The 11,665-nt window shown below is 47.5% G+C and overlaps 4 protein-coding genes across 4 annotated transcripts; 1 reads left to right on the top strand and 3 right to left on the bottom strand.

Moving 5' to 3' along the window:
* Nucleotides 1-640: 640 nt before the first annotated feature.
* SARC_09750 (hypothetical protein) lies at nucleotides 641-947 on the bottom strand (the record flags this gene model as incomplete). Its single annotated transcript, XM_014296229.1, has 2 exons — nucleotides 641-825; nucleotides 857-947. 2 exons carry the CDS (start codon nucleotides 945-947, stop codon nucleotides 641-643), a joined length of 276 nt encoding a protein of 91 aa, XP_014151704.1.
* Nucleotides 948-2,052: 1,105 nt separating this feature from the next.
* SARC_09749 (hypothetical protein) lies at nucleotides 2,053-3,114 on the bottom strand (the record flags this gene model as incomplete). Its single annotated transcript, XM_014296228.1, has 2 exons — nucleotides 2,428-3,114; nucleotides 2,053-2,384 (listed from the first exon to the last, which is right to left on the bottom strand). The coding sequence occupies exons 1-2, from the start codon at nucleotides 3,092-3,094 to the stop codon at nucleotides 2,053-2,055; spliced, it is 999 nt and encodes a 332-aa protein (XP_014151703.1). The 5' UTR covers nucleotides 3,095-3,114.
* Nucleotides 3,115-4,230: 1,116 nt separating this feature from the next.
* On the bottom strand, nucleotides 4,231-4,707 carry SARC_09748 (hypothetical protein; the record flags this gene model as incomplete). Its single annotated transcript, XM_014296227.1, has 1 exon — nucleotides 4,231-4,707. The coding sequence occupies one exon, from the start codon at nucleotides 4,705-4,707 to the stop codon at nucleotides 4,231-4,233; it is 477 nt and encodes a 158-aa protein (XP_014151702.1).
* Nucleotides 4,708-9,227: 4,520 nt separating this feature from the next.
* Nucleotides 9,228-9,770, top strand: SARC_09747 (hypothetical protein; the record flags this gene model as incomplete). The annotated part of the gene is made up of 1 exon (XM_014296226.1): nucleotides 9,228-9,770. The coding sequence occupies one exon, from the start codon at nucleotides 9,228-9,230 to the stop codon at nucleotides 9,768-9,770; it is 543 nt and encodes a 180-aa protein (XP_014151701.1).
* Nucleotides 9,771-11,665: the final 1,895 nt, after the last annotated feature.

The following is an 11,665-nucleotide window of genomic DNA, read 5'->3' as shown; positions in this document are numbered from 1 at the left end:
TATATATATACATATATATATATTATGTATATGTATATGTATACGTATACAAATATGTATATGTATATGTATATGTATATGTATTTGTATATAGATCTATATCTGTATCTATACATATACATATATACATATTTATATATATATGTATATGTATATGTATATGTATATATTGTGATTTTATAATTATGAACCTAAGCCGTAGACTGCACTGGATTACTTTCTTTATTCAAAGAATGATAAGACAGAAGGTCTGCTGGCGCTACGGAAAATTGTTCACCATGTTTTATGGTTTGACACTTCCCGAGGTCTCAAAGTAATGAGACCACGCGGCCAGTCCTGTCAACCCTAAACCCTAGATTCTAATTTCTATGATAGGTACGGCCCCAGGCCGGATTAAACGCCCTCCTGGCTGGTGGACCTGGTCCAAGCACCGGTCCAACAGTCAGGCTTCCGAACTGCAGCGCCCGGACTGCCCTTTACGCGCCCTAGCTCTCCCCGCCACGCACCAATATACGCACAGGCTGCCAAGCGCCCTACGCCAGCTCCCACGCTGGAGGCATGCCCACCGGCAACCGCACCTGTCTCAACCGCAGCAACCACCGCCTAACAGCAATACCAGCGTGGACCCGGGCCTTGCGCCTCAGGCCTCTTCAATACCGTGCCTGGTCGACCGGGCCTGTTGCGCCCCAGGCCTCTCCAATACCGTGCTTGGTCGACCAGACCTGTTGCGCCCCAGGCCTCTCCAATACCGTGCCTGGTCGACCAGGCCTGTATCTTGCACTCGCGCCCTAAAGTTCCCAGAGTTAGCAAACGCTAATACCTGGGCTATCAGCGCCAGCCTAGGTCTCCGGCACACCATCCCACACCACGTGAAGGAGCTCCTTCGCATCATCCGTGAGCTCATACTGAACATCCCTGTCCAGCTCCCCAAATACACGCTCTAACATGTTGGACGCTGATGACACCTGTGTCTTCCAGTACTTCCCAGAGAGACGGTATACACATATGGTGAAGCGCTGAACGCCTCTTATCTATGGTAGCCTGCCTAAACGGAGACGCAGGAACAACTAGTTCTCATACGCCCCACTAAACGTCATAACCGTTCGCTGGGCCAGCTCCGGATAGACCGGGTCATAATACTGACGAACTGCGTACGGTGACCCATCAAACGCTTGGGTCCAAACTGGAGCGTATACATAACCGGGCTGTCTTTGAAAACCACCTTAGCTGGCCCGTTCCATAGCTGAGCAGACTGGCTCTGGTTCGCCTTGGCCTTGAATTTGACCCTGTCCCTCGGTTCAAAGTCGGGGGCATCCACTCTAGCCGCGTTGCCACGAGCAATTGCGCTGCCCGAGCCGCTGTAACACGAACCTGGGCATCATCATCTATCAACACCGCTGCAGCCGTGTCCTCCTGTTGCAGGAGCTGCCGCGCACGCTGATCAAGGGTGTACTCCCGGCCACCTTCATACAAACGGTCAGTAGCCATGATATACGGCGCATGGCCCCGGGTAAACGTCGCCGCAGCGTTATATGCATTGCGGAACTTGTATGCCATGTGTACCCAGTCTCCTTGCATATTGTCCGTCAAGGGCTTAAGGATTCAATCCTTAGCCACCTTGACCGCGGCCTCCGCAGCACCATTGCCTTGGTGGTGGTCGGAGGTGACCGGATCCACCTTTACCCCATGACTGTGGGCAAACTGCCGCATACTCTCACAATCCAGGACACGATCCTGGTCACCCGCATACACCTTCGGCTGACCCCAGGGGTGGACCACCTCCTGCAGGAATGACTTCACCTTCCGGCTGCTCTTCGACTTGAATGGCTTAAGCAGGATCATACCAGTCAGCTCGTCTACGAGTAGCAACAAGTGCGCATAGCTGTCAGACGTGCGGGGCAAATCCGCAAAGTCCATAAAAACATGCTTTAAGAGACTACGCAATCTCTCAGGCTGCTGCATGAGCCCATACTGCCTCGGCCCATGCGGCTCATACATCTGACATGTATGACAGAATCTGCGCACAGCCTAGGCAAGCGTGCCTAGGTCTGTTCATCCGTATAGCTCCTCGAGCTTACCAAGGAACTTCTCTGCGCCGGTATGCATATACACATTGTGGGCAGCACCCACCACGTTCCGGACCTCCGGCCGAGACAACGTCAAACCACGCAAAGCATAGGGCGACTGCCCCTGCCTCGCCAATAACGCCTTGCCGGCCAACTTTTGAGCTACACGGCGCTTCGCGCGGGCTGCGCGCTGCTGGCGCGCCTCGCGTTCTTCAACCTCAGCAGCCGCCGCCAACTGGTCCGACTCCGCAGGGGTCGGGACCAAAAGGGCTCTCTCAGGGCGGCTCACCAACGCAGGCGCAGTGGGACAGTCGCCCACTGGCACCCGCGTGAAAGCATGCACCTTATCCCATAAACGCACCGACACCGGGTAGCGCTTGTTGTACGAGATCCGACAAAGCAGCGTCGGACCCCATGGTGGGCACCCTTAGCTTCATGCCCATGCCGCAGGAAAACACCATGCTGCAGCGGTATTGCGATTGGCTCGCGCGCATACGAGTCATCGGATCCCACCGCTTCGCTTTCGGCATGTAGGGACATACCAGCGTAATCTCAAGATGCTCAGCCACCACCTTGGCCAGCACCCTCGGGATTAACTCCCACGGTGGGTTGACCCACATATTGCGGCCAACCCACGATTCTGCCGAAGCCCCCCCTTCAAGGGATTGCGAAAAATACTTGGGGACTTGGTTCCCCGGTAGAGCGAACGCATCATGCGTATGCGCTCCCCACGCCTTCTCGGCTGTGTTGAATGCAAACGCCGCAGCCTTGTATTCATTAGTACGGGGTTGGGCCTCCCTAGCGACCGGATACCGCCAGTTAACCTTGCGCCGCGGGTTAGCACCCTGGCCCCCAACCTGCCCCATGATCGGGTCAACCTTCGGGGTAAGCCTGCTCAGCATATCCACTGGGCCATTGTCAACCACCCGCACATGTAGAAGAAGGACATCGATGTTCCGGCAGACTTCCTGCCACCTGCCCTGGTGTCGCCCACGCGGGTCAGTGGCAAACTCGTCACGATGCCACATAGAGAGAAGAGCTTCATGATCCGAGAACAATGTGGCCGGATGGTGAGAACACTTGTAAATCGGTCACAGCTTGCGTATATGTACACCTGCGCCAACCATTCCTGTATTTGAGCTGTACCGGCGCGAACTTCGAAGGAAAATATGACACCGGCCACAAGCGACCATGGGTGCGCAATCTAAACACTGGACTTCGAGAGGCTATCGCCTCCCTGTCACTCACACCACCCTTGTCTGGGCTAGGGGTACGCATCTTAACTACTGCTCCAGGATGCCCCTCATCCTGACACAAGCCTTCATCAGCCACCGAGCTGACAGCTGGTGCCTCCTGTCGCCCCAGCTCCATCAACTGCCCCATAGCAATAGCAGCACCTGCCGACTTTCTCGCCGGCCGCTTCTTAACAGGGCTACGCCCTCTCTGCTTCTTCCGCGGTCCCGTACCCAGTATTGCCTTGACAGCTGGCGGGAACTTTCGTTTCCTTCAACCACTGCCATTCAATTAACGACTGGGGTATCACGATCAACTCCTGATCAGCCCCTGGGCCTGAGTCCCTGATGAGTGACCTGACTGACACTTGTGAGTGTTGACAGGCTGTCCACCAGCTTTTTGGGGTTTTTATGCCTTTATGTGCTCCTTTCAATTTTTTAATTCTATCTTTTCAAATAAATGCCTGAAATCCAAGAAAGCGACACATGTCCAATTACAAAATCCAAATGACACTACCAACCAATCAACATTCCACACACAAGGTATCTCGCATTCTCGCTCTGTCTGAGTTTTCAGTTTTTATTTAACTGTTGTTGTTGACTAAAGTGTTGACTCACTTCCTCACTGTCGCCTCATATTGCTCACCCGGCGCCACACCAATGCGGGCCAGCGCCTCCTTTGTTATCAGGTTATAAGAACAACCTGAGTCAGCATACGCCCATCCCCGCTCCATCGCCAGCAATAACGGGACCACCGCCCCCCTTCAGCTACGCCAGGCTGCAGCTCCTGCAGCACCAGCCGAATTATTAGCCAGCTTCGGGCAGTCCTCCGGCTCGTGCCCACTACGCTCACACACATATCACCATGGTCGCCTGTCGCTATCCCTGCCTCGGCTACTCCCGCGGTCATCGTCACGTCCCCGCGACGAAAACTACCTCACCCGACGCGGTTGTCGATCCGACCACGTCCTCGTGCCGCGGGGTGATGGCGGGCGCTGCTGCCCAACGTGCGGGACCCATGCCCGCCCTTCTTTGATGGTCAGAACATAATCCGTACGCTTGCCTCTTGACCAATTTCGGAAACCACGAGGATATGTATGCCCCACAGGGAGGCCTGTGTCAAAGACATCCCTATCTTTCGGGGGCCCACCAGGCAGCTCCTGCTTGGATACCGGCCGGCCACCCCTTGGGTTCACCCTGGCTGAGCCCGTGTACGTCAGTACAAAACCATTGCATTGCACGTACGTGTTTCTCGACCATATGAGAAACTCTGTGAGCCCTTGCTTATCCACGATACGGGCCACAGTATATGCGGAGGTTGTGGGTCGGAATATTTCTTCCACCAGCCCCGCCACCCTTTTCGACTGGGCTTCAACCTCTTCCAACACCTTCTCTAAGAAATTGGGCATCGTCGCACACTAAGTCAGCAAATAGCCTTCAACCGTGCCCTCTGCCATCGCAAGGATGGCATGGTTTTGTTCCCGGAAGTTGGTGTCCGGGTACAAAATTAATCTACCTCTGCTTGCTATGAAGTCCGAGAGGGGTTGCGACGCCGCCTTCGCAATCTCCGCCCCTCGTAGACCAATAGCAACCGGCACAACCTCGGCAACTGCTTCTTCTGGCGGGCATCCTCCTGAGCCGCAGCCGCTTTCTTCGCCGCTCGCAGCTCCCACTCCTTTTCCTTTCGTTTCTCCTCTTCTTTGGGCCTCTATCCACGCTCACATCGCTAATGTCACTGTCTACCCCGTGTACTCCCACCTGCGGTAACACGTCATCAGATTACTAATTGTGCTTTGGAATTGAGACGTAAGTGTCGACAATCCAAACGGAGGCGAAGTAAACCGAGTATTGGTGACCATCCCAAGTAAACGAGAGCATATGATGTGAGTCCTCGTGTACAGGTAGGAGATGGTATACGGCGGATATTTCTACCGTAGTATAATATTGCTTACCCCTCAAGGTACTAATAAACTCATTGACCTTCGGTAGTGTAAACTGGTCTCCTGGAATAAGAGCATTGATCTGTCGTAAATCCAAACACACCCGGACCTTAATTAGTTCCCCCGACGGTGTGAATTATGGCACCGCCAGTAGAGGCAGGTTGGCGATCGACGCCGAAGTGCGACGCTTGATCACCAACTCGTGTTCTCATTTGTGCACCTGTTGTGTGACGTGTGGTTTGTTGACGGTGTGAATTATGGCACCGCCAGTAGAGGCAAGTTGGCGATCGACGCCGAAGTGCGACGCTTGATCACCAACTCGTGTTCTCATTTGTGCACCTGTTGTGTGACGTGTGGTTTGTATTTGTCAGTTGCAAAGTACCGTATTTGTCGTCGTAGGCCCAAAAGTTTATCGCGAGGTATGGGGAGGGATACGTCACGCACCGAGCCGCATCCAAAATCGGCTCGTTAGCGTCTATGTACTGTTGTAGCATCGAGGGACCAGTTTATCAAAAAGCCAATCCAAATCCCAAATCCCAGGATCATCAAATATTGAGTTTTGGAATTAGAATTGGAATATTTCTGGTATTAGTCTTCAGAAATATTAGCGGTAGAACCGGAAAGCTATACCGGGACTCCGCGTGTGAGAGAAACACTCAAGTAAATCCTGAGTCTAGTGAAATCACAAATAAAGACTCAGGTCGGTTCTCTCAGACTGGTGACTTTTCCTAGCTTTATAGGTATTTTGTATTCTTTTGTCTCGTACCTTTCAGCCACTCTCCACACTCTACATTATTTACAATATACTAACTTAGATAAGTCAACAAGAATCTTAAAGCGCGATACTACAGTCGGTGTAAGAGGTGAAACGAAAAATCTACCTGTCACAAAGAAACCACTTTATTAAAAGAAAGCAAGGGGAACCGGATGAAAAGACAAAACCCTGAAGCTGCAGCAGACAGGAGGAATAATAGGAGGATTCCTCAAGTAGGAACCTTGGCACAACAAACAAGGTAAATAGAACGTGTTCCAGAAGTAAGCTGGACACGTGACAAGGTGTGATAAGCTTTATTGTGAGCAAAGAAGTATCTCAGGGAGTGAAACAAATAGAAGTGTCACATTGATTAACTAATCAATGTAGGGGATTTTTAGGCATGAACTTAAGGGCCCTGCACAACAAACACGAGATACACGAGTAAAATAACAATATAGGCAATGATACCATACATAGCAAGTTATGAGAATATGTACACACAACTAGCAAGAAAGACAACTACACAAGAGGCCGACTGAGCTGACACCGGGTAATCAGCCTATCACGGTGAATGCACTAGGCTCACGACAGAGGAGCAGGAAATGGGTCAGATCTATTAGCTGCCATCTCCATTCACCTGCCATTTTCACTCACGAAGGTAGAAGTAAATCCACAACGATCAACTAAGCAAGTTGAATAGTGCGACTCGACAACAACATTGTACAAACAGTGTAACAGACTTGCATAAGAGAGGTCAGATGTCTTAACCCTTTCACAGGGGAGAGATCAGACCAAGGAAGAACATACAATACAATAGAGCTGCGAATGCTAAACCAGAGAACACACCTTAGACATGCGTAACATCGTAAATGAATTATTAATAATGATTGCCTAACGAGAGTGTATGAACCACACAAACAATAAATAGACACACAGCCATATGTTACCAGGAGATGGACTTCGAAATTAATTCGATTTAAGGGTGAGACATCGATCAAATTCTGGGAATTGGGTTAATTTTCATGTAGTTCAGTATTATTAATTACTTAAGGATGTTCTAAGATAAAAATAGGCACACAACTAAATGAATAGGCAGAGAACTACGAGATATGGGCTTCTGGATCAAGGCGATTCAAAAAAAAGGAGTGTCAATCGAATTACGAGGATCTAAGTTCATTGAAAAGGCAGTACAGTAATCACACGAGGAAAATTAATAGGTCACACTTGCACAACAAATACACACACGAACATAAGCCACCAGGAGTTGGACTTCTGAATCCATTCGATCCAAGACAGAAGCATCAATCAAACCTGAGGACTCAAATCCCAGTGATTAATACGCTCACAATCTAACGCGATCGAGAAATGAAAGGAGGTCAAGTGACATCAATTAGGACTGTATCAAGATACACAGTGAACTTAGAAATAGGAGCTAACAAGTACAATATAGTCACAAGTACAATATAGTCACAAACTGATAGCCCAAGAACATTCATGACGCATCTTACGTCAAATCGATGAATGGGGACATCATATGGCTAATACACACAAACATATCAGGCGAAATAGAAAGCCCAGGCGAGAACAAACAGTTCGAGTCAATAATCCATGAACAGTTAGTTAAAAAAGGAGGAGCATACACAAGGCCACACAGCCAACTCAACAGTTACACACGAGAGTAGGAACTATACTCACAAGATTACCTGTGGTGAATTACGAAAACAGTGGAACAAAGCACAGAGTTCAAAATACCCACGACACATCCGATTGTAAGGGAAAACAATCAAGATACACAATACACATTTTAAAGCACTTTAGATCTAACCTCGAAAGATGCAATTAGGTATAGTTACCACACAATGATGGAATAAATGCGTACATCAGACAGTCAACTAGGCGTTATTTAAGACGTAAACACTCGACGTGAATAGAACACATTCACTGATCACAGGAACACAATCCCAACAAGGCCTGAGAACCGAACATCAAAAGCCGGATCAAGCCCGGTTGTGCATCACAACATAGTACGGTACAGGACAGAATATCAAGGTAAATATAAACAGTAAGGTACAAATCACAGTTCAATACAGGACCACACATCAAGAAGTGAGATTCGCTTAGACACAGTTCGGTACAGGACCGAATATCAAGAGATGACGTCAACAGGACCAAATTTTTCACAGTGACGTCTCTAGGACCGAACATCTCAATAAGCTCGCATTTTATCATATGACGGAATAGGCACAAGTACGTCCACACGTGACGAAATAAACTTGACTAACAAATACTGTCCCCCCCCCCTCCTAAAAACAGGGAACAAAACAAGCTATCGTACCATACAGAACGGTAAACACTTCCCACGGAAGTGCAGCGCAGCAACAACACGACAATAGTAAGTAAATAAATTCAAATTTTAATTATTTTATACGAAATATTACTAAAGGCAAGGGGGGCGAAGCGTGCGCATTCCCACAGAATATAGCAAGAACCTTTATTAGTAACCCGCAATACCCAAACACCAACGCAGACATCTCAAGATGCTAACGGCAACCAGAGCAGGCGTGTATGGTGGCGAGGTAGGATGTGAAGGCGCGGATGACGCGAGAGTCAGCCAATTAGGGGGGCCAAGCCCAGGCAATGGTTCTGGCCAGCCTACACCGACTGGGGTACCCATAGAAATAGATAAGAGTATCTGACAAGGCAACTACATCCTGGTCTGTAGGTTTGTGTCCAAGTTGGAACAAACAGTACCAGTGCCTATACTGACTTTACACAAGATGAGGGTAGGCATTCATGACCAACAGCCAGAGCGACGTATGCCACTCGTGGATGCGGAGCTCAGACGACGATATGATCTAGCTATCAACGATTGTGGTGGCGATGAGGAAGATTATCTCATTCAAATAACTCAATCCATTAGTGAGTTAAAGCTCATGCGTTCACGCGTAGGCGACCAGATAAATGAACCACCTATTGCAAAACTACTAAAGACTTCAGAAATTCTTAAGCTACCTAAAGATAGTTACTTTAGAATGAAAAAATGTGAAGACATCATAGAGTCCACTACGCAATATAGAAATCTATTCCTAGCAAAGTCCATGCCGCTATGTCAGTACCCAGCACTAGTGAGAAACCTACTAGATTCCACTGATGCAACGGAGAAGACCAAATCAGTACTCAATATCTTAAGAGATTCACTTCACGGAACCTGAGTAATACAGTAGAATAATTAAATATGATCATTATTGACAGACTCAGTCCCCACCCAGTAGACTATCTGTTGGAGAAGTTTCTCAATGTCATGCAGAACAAGAAGCTGAACGTCGAAGTGCGCACAGAGCGTGCGCATAAGACAATGGTGATACTAGAGGAGCGTTACCGCAACTCAGACAAAGAACCCATACACTTTCAACTCCTCATAGTACAAAGGTACCAAGCACTTCTGTACTACGGACAACAAGGTCAGGTGGATGCTCTATTCAGAGCAGACAAGCAACCTGATGGGAGTGAAGGGCACTTGTCAGATATAGAACACGCTACGTTTCATACTATGAGTGAGGCAAACATAAGAGCGGCATCCAAAATGCGAGGTAACAGTTGCGAGTGCAGAACAAGCGTCAAAACGCACAGACAACCATCCAAGATGAGAATAACACTACCACTACTCACAAACGGCATAAACCGGACAACGGTGCACCCGCCCAAAACAAGCCAGTGGGTCAGGTACAAGAGAAGAAGGGGGCACGTGAAGAGCGTGCATGTCCCTACTGTCTGGTGATGCCAGCCCCACATCGGTTCAGTAAATGTCCAAGAAAAAGGTGAATCAAGCCAAGCAGGCTGAGGAGCGGGCCAAGAAGGATGTGCAAATAGCAAGACTGTCCATTACCTCTGGCAAGGTAGAAGACATCACAGAAGGTGATGAGCACTGAAACAACTGGTGGGGGGGAGCAAACATGATTGACCTGGCTGACAGGCTCAATGTATATACAGATAAAGAAACGTTGTTAATAAATGCAAATGATTTGAATTATCAATTTTTATCCTTACTTCCCACACCACGAGACCAACGTTTACACATTGACATAAAAATCAATGGCAATACATACAATGAATTAGTAGACTCGGGCGCACAACGCTCATGCATGGACAAGAGTGTAGTAACAGAACTATATCTCTCTGTCAGAGCGTAACCGGGTTATATACAACTAGCACAAACAGATGCAAGAATACAACGCACAGAATCAACTGAAGTTTGTGACATTAATTATGGAGGTAGGAAAACCTCTCAGTGTTTTGAAGTATTGGACCTACCAGACAAGAATGCACCAATACTCAGTTGTATGGAAATGGTCGTTGTTTTTGTAGAATTGCGCTCGCGCTTTGTCAAACTGCATGGATAATTTCAAGAATATATTGGATCCGTCAACTCTTTTATTCCACTCTTGAGCCAACATTCGATTCCTCTCCGCCCAGGACACATCGTACGATTCTGTTTCGCGACTCAGCTGCTCATAAAGCAGCCATTCCTGAGCTGTGCGCATGTCACGACACAGACAAGGCAATCCTTGTTCTCTAGCTGTAAGCTGATGATTTTAAATGTTAGGGCGAATTGTATTACTCAACTTTTTTTCTAGATTCATAAAAAGGTCCAGTTAAACAGATGTTGTAGGTGAGCAACACCGAATGATTCATCGGTAGGAACATAATCATCCGGACGTGAGTATAGTTCACCGATACAGTGTGGATCATATGGCCCTTCATATGCACGAACGCGAAATCTCTCACCGGTAAGTTCCGTAAACAGCATCGCGCATTTATCAACTACATGTGTGTCGAAGTGTCCAAGATCAGATGATCCGTTTTATTCGATATATTGTTTGTAATTACGCCGATGGCACATGTATGCCATAAAATCAGTTGCTAGCGCACTACTTGCGCGAAACAGTTTGATAGACTACGGATTCAACGCTATTAGTACCGAGAAAGCGCATCCAGAGTCGAAGTCGATCGCCGTCTGTCGGATTACTACTGTTTACGGTTACTCTGGGCGGATCAGATACATATCCATCAGCAATTAGCCCGAGTATTTTTTTACTCTCCCTAGTACTTTTTCACTCTCCCTGAGTGCATTATCATTAAATAACTTTACCTCACTCCGTGAATCTACTTTGTATTTCATGGCGTCAAAAACACATTTCACGCGATCACGCATATAAGTTGTGCATAGTAATAAAATATGTAAAGTTTAAATTAGTTGTCTGCATGTCAATATGTACTTATGAGTATGTACTTATGATTATATTGATACATGTAAGCGTGTATGCATCCATGAAAAATATGAACACACACACACCCCATACACTCACACACACAAACATTAATATGTTTTTATATGTATTTATTTAGGTGTACACACCATATATACAAACACCATACATACACACACACACACACATACCGTGCATACATACACACACACACACACACCTTATACAAACACGCACATACATATTTTAATATTTGATATGTATTTATTTAGGTGTACTCACCATATATACAAACTCCATACATACTCGCACACACACACATACCATACATACAGACAAACACACACACACACACAATGTACGCACACACACTTAATTTTTTAATTTTTTAATATATTTATTTAGA

This window comes from Sphaeroforma arctica (genome assembly GCF_001186125.1).
Source record: "Sphaeroforma arctica JP610 unplaced genomic scaffold supercont1.1031, whole genome shotgun sequence".
Classification (NCBI taxonomy): domain Eukaryota; class Ichthyosporea; order Ichthyophonida; genus Sphaeroforma; species Sphaeroforma arctica.
The sequence above is the reverse complement of the archived record's forward strand: the minus strand, read 5'-3'. Positions and strand labels throughout refer to the sequence as shown.